The 7,931-nt window shown below is 37.7% G+C and overlaps 1 protein-coding gene across 1 annotated transcript; it reads left to right on the top strand.

Moving 5' to 3' along the window:
• The first annotated feature begins 1,065 nt into the window (after nt 1-1,065).
• Nucleotides 1,066-6,906, top strand: LOC140324902 (proteinase-activated receptor 1-like). The gene is made up of 2 exons (XM_072403026.1): nt 1,066-1,143; nt 5,807-6,906. The coding sequence occupies exon 2, from the start codon at nt 5,941-5,943 to the stop codon at nt 6,832-6,834; it is 894 nt and encodes a 297-aa protein (XP_072259127.1). The 5' UTR covers nt 1,066-1,143; nt 5,807-5,940; the 3' UTR covers nt 6,835-6,906.
• The last annotated feature ends 1,025 nt before the right edge of the window (nt 6,907-7,931 follow it).

Genomic DNA, 7,931 nt, shown 5'->3' on the forward strand with positions numbered 1-7,931 from the left:
GCTAATGCGGGTCGCTTTGCCAGCTAAGTTCATCATGATCGGGTCTAACTTCTCACAAGTCCACCTAGACCATGGCCATGGGGACACCAGACTTCACAAAGCTAATTGGGGTCACTTTGCAAGGTATGTTTGTCATAATCAGGGCCAGACATCACACAAGTCCACCTAGGTCATGGCCATGGCATAGGGTATTATAGCAACAGGAGGTGGCATTTTTACTGCCTAATAATAACATTATAATCCACAAAAGCCCTAGCATTGGGCTGTTCTTGCCACAACCATCATGGTTCCCACCAATGACCTTAAGTTATTAGCATGAACTCATGGTCCTTCAACCACAAGATTTGTCTGGGGAGCACACTTTGTACACTTGCACTTTATGGCAAACGACTCTTGAACACCCAAAAGCTTGGGCTTTAGTTCCAAGCATCATCAAAAGAAATGCTGTGTAGTAGATCGGGGAAGGTTAGGAACCCTTGTTAATTTTTTATTTCTGCCTTTTCTGTCACTGTTAGAGAAAATCGACTATTTACAGCAGAACAAGAAGTGAAGGTAAATCTCTCTAATGGAGCTCTGAATAGATATATAAAACAGTCAGGAGCTCTAATTCTTGCACACTCTATCCCAATGTTTTTTAATTAAGATTATATGGAACCCTGGAGGAGTTTCTAGGGATTTCTTGAGCAATGAACAGTTTATGGCTTTCAGGTCAGGTTAACTTTTTATCCAACAATGTAAGAGACATTCTTCCCAATGACCACCACAAATAATGTACTGGGAGTTGTGGATATAGTAATTATAGCAGGGGTTCCCTAAAGACCTGGAAATTATTTTAGGAGATTCTCTCATGTTAAAAATGTTAAGAAACTCTGCTTTATTCAAAATGAAAAAAAAATGTGTTTTGCTACAGCTCACTGCTAAGCAGCCAGTTATGAACAAAAGGAAATGTTGTATCTCGTAGACATGATCTTGACATTTCATGATTAGACGCACCCATCAATGACAAAAAATCTTCAGCATCAGTTATTTGTCATCTCACTTGCCAGTCTGAGCTGGAGATGGGGGTCCATGGATTCCTGGTATTTGTCCTTCTACATGCAGCCAACGTGTGCTACTTGGTGAATGGGGACAACCTGACGGACGGTGAGTACCGAACACACTCTGTAGAACAATCCTGATCATGGAATTAGGAGGAAAGAGATAAAAGCTGCCAGATCAACTCTTCCTCTTGGCTGGCTGGTGGGGTTGCAGAAGTATAGTGTCAATGTCACATTTTATATCTGGCAATGGAATTACCAGTCACAAGCTTTGTGCAAAGCAGATATCTAAGTTGGATCAGACAGATACTCATTTAACGAAAGAGTGACGTCTAGTTACTGGAAGCTTTCCAAATGATTGCTGTAAATACCAATATGCCAATATGGTGTAGTGTAGAATATCACTTTTATATGGGTGTAAGGATCTACAAGCTGCCATTGATATCTCAGCTCAGAGTGATGTCTAGCTTATGCAGCTTCATCAAATCTTTATAAACTGTTTACACTCTATGGAATGCAATTTGCAACCTTGAAGATGCAACTTCCCACCAGCTGTATTACTAGAACACTGGTTTACCAGCCTACTTGCACAATTATCTAACCAGCCAATCATGTGACAACAGAAAATGCATAAAACCATACACATACCGATACCTTCAGTAATGATAATTCTTGATCACCCTGGAATAGGGAAAAGTGTGATCTTGATGAGCTTGTATCAAGTTTGGTGCCAAACAGGCTGGTAGCCAAAAACTACTTGTTTTTGGCTATGGCTATGGCAGCCCAGGTGAGAGATAGAGATAACAGGCCAGACTGGTTTAAGATTAAAGAAAAGCTATGGTAGCTCAGATAACTAATCTATATTTTGGAGAGCATAAAAGTGTCGAAGAATGCACAACACGAGGAAGCCTGAGGTAGTGATGGGAGGTTAAACCACAGAATACTATTTAAGGTTCCTGCTAGCCAAGAACAAAAAGCTTGGGCCGCAGTGGGAACATAATCACCAAAAATGGAAAAATATAGAATGGTCTGATGAATATCAATTTTTACTAAGGATCCAATATGGTAGGGTTTGTATTTGTTATCTGTACCAGGAATCCATTGACAAACCTACATTGTGTTAACAATCCAGATTCGTGATGTGAAGGTACGGGGGAGGTTTCCATGTCATGGATTAAGCCCATTGATACCAACCATTTATTGCATCAATGTCACAGCCTATCGGGGAATTTGCGCTGACCATGTGCATCTCTTTATGGCCTCAACGTGGTATAGTGTTCTTAATTTGATGCTATGCAAGTGTAGATCTATGCTAGTTTATTAGAAATAGGAAATCTTTTTTGTTTCCAGCTAATGATATCGCTACTTCAAGGCAATAGTTTTGATTTTTTGGATAGACAGAAGAAACGTTGGACACTGTGATTGGTCTGTTTTGACCAATCACAGGAGTTTGTTTTTCTTTCTCCTCTAAAAGAAAATAACTCTAGCTTTCTACTCCTTAGCCCTTATCACTGGCACACAGTATGGTAATCTAAAACAAATTTATCAGTGGAAAAGAATAGATAAGATGTCCCCCAATAAAGACAACGGTTCTGGGGTCATTTGTAATGGAGTGAATTTCTTTTCACTTAGGGTGAGTTTTTCACACATCCTGCTGTGTTTTAAGAACTAAAATGCCATCAGAATTTCATATTAATTCTGAATTTATAAAAATGTAAAGTATTTATCTCCTTACTTAGCTGATGGTAAAGATGGGTAACTAATCAAATTATTTCCTTGTGCAGAAAACTACCATAAGATATGTAAATTATGATTTATTTTCAGTTGACTGGCAATATATCAGAAGAAATATTCAATCATATATCAATGGGTTTGGCATCATTTGTGTTTAACTTATTTGTTACACACAGGGATGAGACCTTAAAATAGGCATAAATGGCAAATTTTATTTTTTCAGGTTATTCAGAATCTGACCTCAACACAACTACAGACTACAGATGGAAACCTGATTTTAATGGTAAAAAGCATAATAAAACATTATTTATTTGCTCAGATTCATTCAAACTTGTTCAGTAATGTTGAAGATATTTTGCTTCCAATCTAAGAGACTTCCTTGTTTCTTCGTATATATATATCATGAACATACCTCATTAAACTGGGGTATACAGGTAGCTCACCTTAGTTTTATCACTATGAAATATCCTCAGGCAGAATGCACAAGAACATGGCAGGAGCTGTGAATGTTTATGAAACCCCATGGTTCTAAACCCATATTTCAATCCAGTAATGCAATGAAGTCTATGACAGGTGGTATTCATTCAAGTTACATGGCTGAAGGTTGAATTGTTAACAAATTAGTGGGATGTAGATGTTAAATGATTATTACCTTACATATGTATTTCAGCCCTAAAAATACCATTTGCAAAGGAATTTTTGTTTATACTCAAATTACACCAGTAGTTGATGCTGTGTCCTCATGAAATGGGTGTAACAAACTCTTACCATTTAAAGTTTGTACATTTGTTATACACTTTACATGATGACACAACACGGCCTACTAGTTCATGAAAACCATGCCTAAAATATTGTTAAATATTATAAAGTACAACTCCAAAGTACATAAGACTTTACCTGTAAAAAGGAAAAACATATACAAACCAAGCCCATGTGATTTTATTTTTTTCCTTTTTAAATAAATGTTTTAGAAACAACACACAATGAATATATTTATTCACATTAATTTTACTGACATTTCTAACATTGAATGTTAATAGAGTTGGCCATATGTTCTGTACTAGGTTTATAATCGAGTCATAGCAGTTAATCTGTAATCTCAGCTGAAAATAAGTAGATTGGTTTATTTTGGGGTCATTTGTATTCAATTATAACCAATATTTGTGTGAGAAAGTTGTTAAATGCTCCTATTCCTGGGCAGAAAAGCTTGTTTGATGTAAAGGGTTCATTTTTATAAACCAGTTTTCCCTGCTCAAAATGTATTCAATGGATAGGTTTTTTCATTGTTCACTACACTATACTGAACTGCCTATACCAAGTTATTTCCCTTGTGTTTGGGTGTTGGGTCCTTTGGAAGTATAAGCTTCTGTTTCAGTGTATTTCTGGGTACTGGTGGCTGAATAATTGCTATTAGAGTCGATTTCAGATCAGAAATTGGAATTTATAAATTTAAGTTCCAATCCAATATATGAAGGTTTTTTCCCTGCCATTTTTTTCTGTCATTACTCTGCCTCTCTTTCAGGTATACTAAGGCTCATCCAATTTAGCCACCAGACGGACAATCCAACAGTTGAACTTCCTGAACCATACTATACCATTCATACAGCTGTCATGTGCTGTGCTGTACAATGGCACAACATAAAAAATAGGAATGCCAAATTGGAATTCCTGAATGCTATTAGATTTTAGAAATCTTTGGCATCAAAATAGTCAGACTGCCTGTCAATTAACCTACATGAGACAATAACTATAGCAGATTTTATGAAGGTACAGCTGCTAGGGGGGTGACAATGCCTTCACAGCATTGGGAGTGGATGGACACTCTTTTTAAAAACTAAATATAGTTAGTTTTACAAATAAAGGAGATAAATATACAACTTGAGCATTTAGGGTTTACATACCCATACCTGATGGTCATTTGAAACCTTATTGGATTTATTAGATTCTGATGGCTAAACTAGATCTGTTCTGTTTAATATTATTGGTTGATACACTATTGGGCCCTTACACAAAATGAAATAGAGATGATCTAATCTACATTTGTATTTAGGATGTCAACCACTTTTTCTGATCTGAAGACAAGTCAGTTATCAGGTTACACAGCAGTTAGCCTGTAAAATATTGATGCCTCTAGATATATATTAACCCTACAATGCCAGCACTATACAGGGCACGGGGTGGAGTGAATTCGAAGGGGCTGCCTCTCGAAATGTGTCACTCATTCTAGGCAGTTTTATATCTTGAGACAGTTGAAATAATATACTATTAAATGATAATAATAATAATACACTAAAACAGGTTGAAACACATATTCAATTTTTGGTTTTGTTCATTGTGTACATACAGGGCTGAATTTATACTCTTTGCTCCCCTAGGCCAGTTAGCTTGTGCAGCCCCCTCCCCAACCCAACACTCACATACACAAAATACATCATGGAAGCTGTTCTGCAAGAATAAAAGAAAGCAAGAGGGCTGAGCAATAGGAGAGAGAAAGGAGAGGGGGAAATAGAGATGAAAGAGGTAGAGAGAGCGAAGGAAAAAAAGATGGAATGTAGAGAGGGTGAGGGACGAGAGAAAGGGAGAGATGTACAGGGCAGTGACAGAAAGAAAGAGGGAGAGAGAGATAGGAAAAAAGAGAAAGAGAGTGAAGATAGAAAGAGGGAAAGGGGGTGAGAGAGATATAGAGAGGAAGGGAAGAGGTGGAAGAGAGGGAGGAAGAGGGTAGGGATGGGGGAAAAGAGATGGAATAGAATAGAGAGAGGACTGATACAATACATATGTCACTTGGCACGGATCTCTGCACTGTAAGTCCCATTGGTATAATCTCTGTAATTTATGCTTTGTGCCCTTTATTACTGTAAAGTTGGTTGTGATGCCCCCTCCCCTTAGTGGGTATTGCACCCTAGGCTATGGCCTAGGTGGCCCAATGGATAATCCAGCCCTGTCTACATGGGTGCTTTAATTATTCATAAATTAAAGTTAAAAAAGTGCACAATTCAGCTATAAACTATCAATAATTTGTTTTTATTTTTCAGATGTCTTCCAAAACACATCTTACTACTACTATGAAAGTTCAGAGAGCCTATCATCACTCATACATTGGAGATACACTAAGCTCATCCCATCAGTTCATACTGTTGTGTTCCTTGTGGCTTTTCCTCTCAATCTCATGGCTATTGTCATATTCTTGGTAAAGATGAAGGACAGGAAGCCGGCAGTGGTGTACATGCTGAACCTGGCCACATCGGATATCCTGCTTATAAGTGTTCTACCATTTCTCATCATCTATCGTTTTTCGGGGAATAACTGGGTGATTGGAGAAGGAATGTGTCGCTTTGTTATTGCAACATTTTACTGTAACATGTATTGCTCCATCCTTCTCATGACAAGTATCAGCGTTGACCGGTTCCTGGCGGTAGTCCACCCAGTGCGCTCAATATCTTGGCGCACATTAAAACATGCCTGGTTGGTATGTGGTGTCATCTGGGTCATCTCATTGGTTAGCACTGTGCCTCTACTTTTGGGTAAACAAACATTTTTTTTTCATGATTTGAATATCACAACTTGTTACGATATGCAGTACTCAGATGATTTACGTGGATTCTATTTTTACTATTTTATTTTGCTTTTGTCTCTTTTCTTTTTCATCCCTTTAATCATTACAATTTTCTGTTACATCAGTCTCATTAGAAGACTTAGTACCATAAAAATGAGCTGCCCACACAAGAGATCACGAGCCATCTACCTGACGGTGATTGTTTTATGTGTGTTTGTCCTTTGCTTTGGTCCAACCAATGTCATCCATTTCTGTTATTATCTTCAAATGTATAAATATGAGGATGACTCTCTGTATCATACCTACATGATCTCTTGCAGTATCAGCAGCATAAACTGTTGTCTGGATCCTCTCATCTATTATTTTGCCTCCTCCCAGTGTCAGAGATACCTCTACAGCTTGCTGGATTGTAGGAAAAATTATCACCTACCAAGCAGGCAGCACCTAGTACTAGAAGGCAAAGAGGAATACACAGAAGTTATTTCCTCCCGAGAAGAAGCATGCTGAATGACCCAGGTGATACGCAAGCTGTTGACCACAATGACTAAACAAAATTTTAGTTCATTTCACTAGAAAGAGATCTCCAAGAAAAATACTAAAAAAATAGGTAAAAAACAAATAAAAAAAATGAGAAAACTTAATGAACCACTTGGTGTTTTTATCTAGCCTTCACTTTTTTATGTTTTGGCAGCCTTATGTACATTTAGATGAATAAAATCCTAATAAAGTAACCCATGTGATCAGCTCCATCTTCAATAACGGAGAATGCATAAGTACCTCTATGGTGGTGGACAAGTCCCTTGTATACTCTAATGCAGAGCTAGCAGAACCACTCTTATTGCACATTTCCAGGTATGTAAAATTTGTTACATAAGTGGTTCCTTAAGCTGACTCCTGTTGGGTGTGGGAGTGGCCAGCAGGAGAAACAATGGAGTCCAACAAGGAACATGGGTTTGGACTTACTCACAAGGTATGTGGTCATTAGAAATTGGAATCAGCACAGGAATATTTCTCTCCAAGGTAAGAGATTATGGATTTTTAAGATTTTCCCCAATATCTACCAAATATCATAGGGCCATTTGTGTACCAATAAAACCAATACAATGGAAGACATTGTTGGACAAGTGAAGCAGTGTTGATGCTTATCCATGGGTGAATCAAGTTACCTATCCTTTCCCATAGACTGTTCTACCAAGGCATCTGGCAGGTTGTAGGGTTGAAATACAAAAGGAACTATAGATAAATATAGCTGGAAATATACAAAATGTGCAGCTATTTGTTGGTTTAAGGTGGCAATGGAAAATTAACATGTGGCTAAATCTAACAAGGAATGGTAGGTGAATGTCTACCATTTAACATAAGATCTTGGGCAAGTTCATTATTTCCATTATTCCTGCAACTTGGTAAAATGACCTCATTAGCATCATGCTGGAAATTCTAGAAAAAAAAGGGAAAATAAGAAAATGGGGAAATAAATAAAAAAGAGTCTAAAATGTGGGTTCTAAACCTAAGCCTCACATTCCAATGGAATGAATGGAACATTGCCCATCATACCTGAATATGGCCCTGTCCCATGCCTTGATGAATTACTGGTAAGGTGCAGA

This window comes from Pyxicephalus adspersus, chromosome 2 (genome assembly GCF_032062135.1).
Source record: "Pyxicephalus adspersus chromosome 2, UCB_Pads_2.0, whole genome shotgun sequence".
NCBI lineage: Eukaryota > Metazoa > Chordata > Amphibia > Anura > Pyxicephalidae > Pyxicephalus > Pyxicephalus adspersus.

Coding starts and splice junctions, on each gene's coding strand:
- LOC140324902 (XM_072403026.1), top strand. CDS start 5,941: ATGGCTATTGTCATATTCTTGGTAAAGATGAAGGACAGGAAGCCGGCA.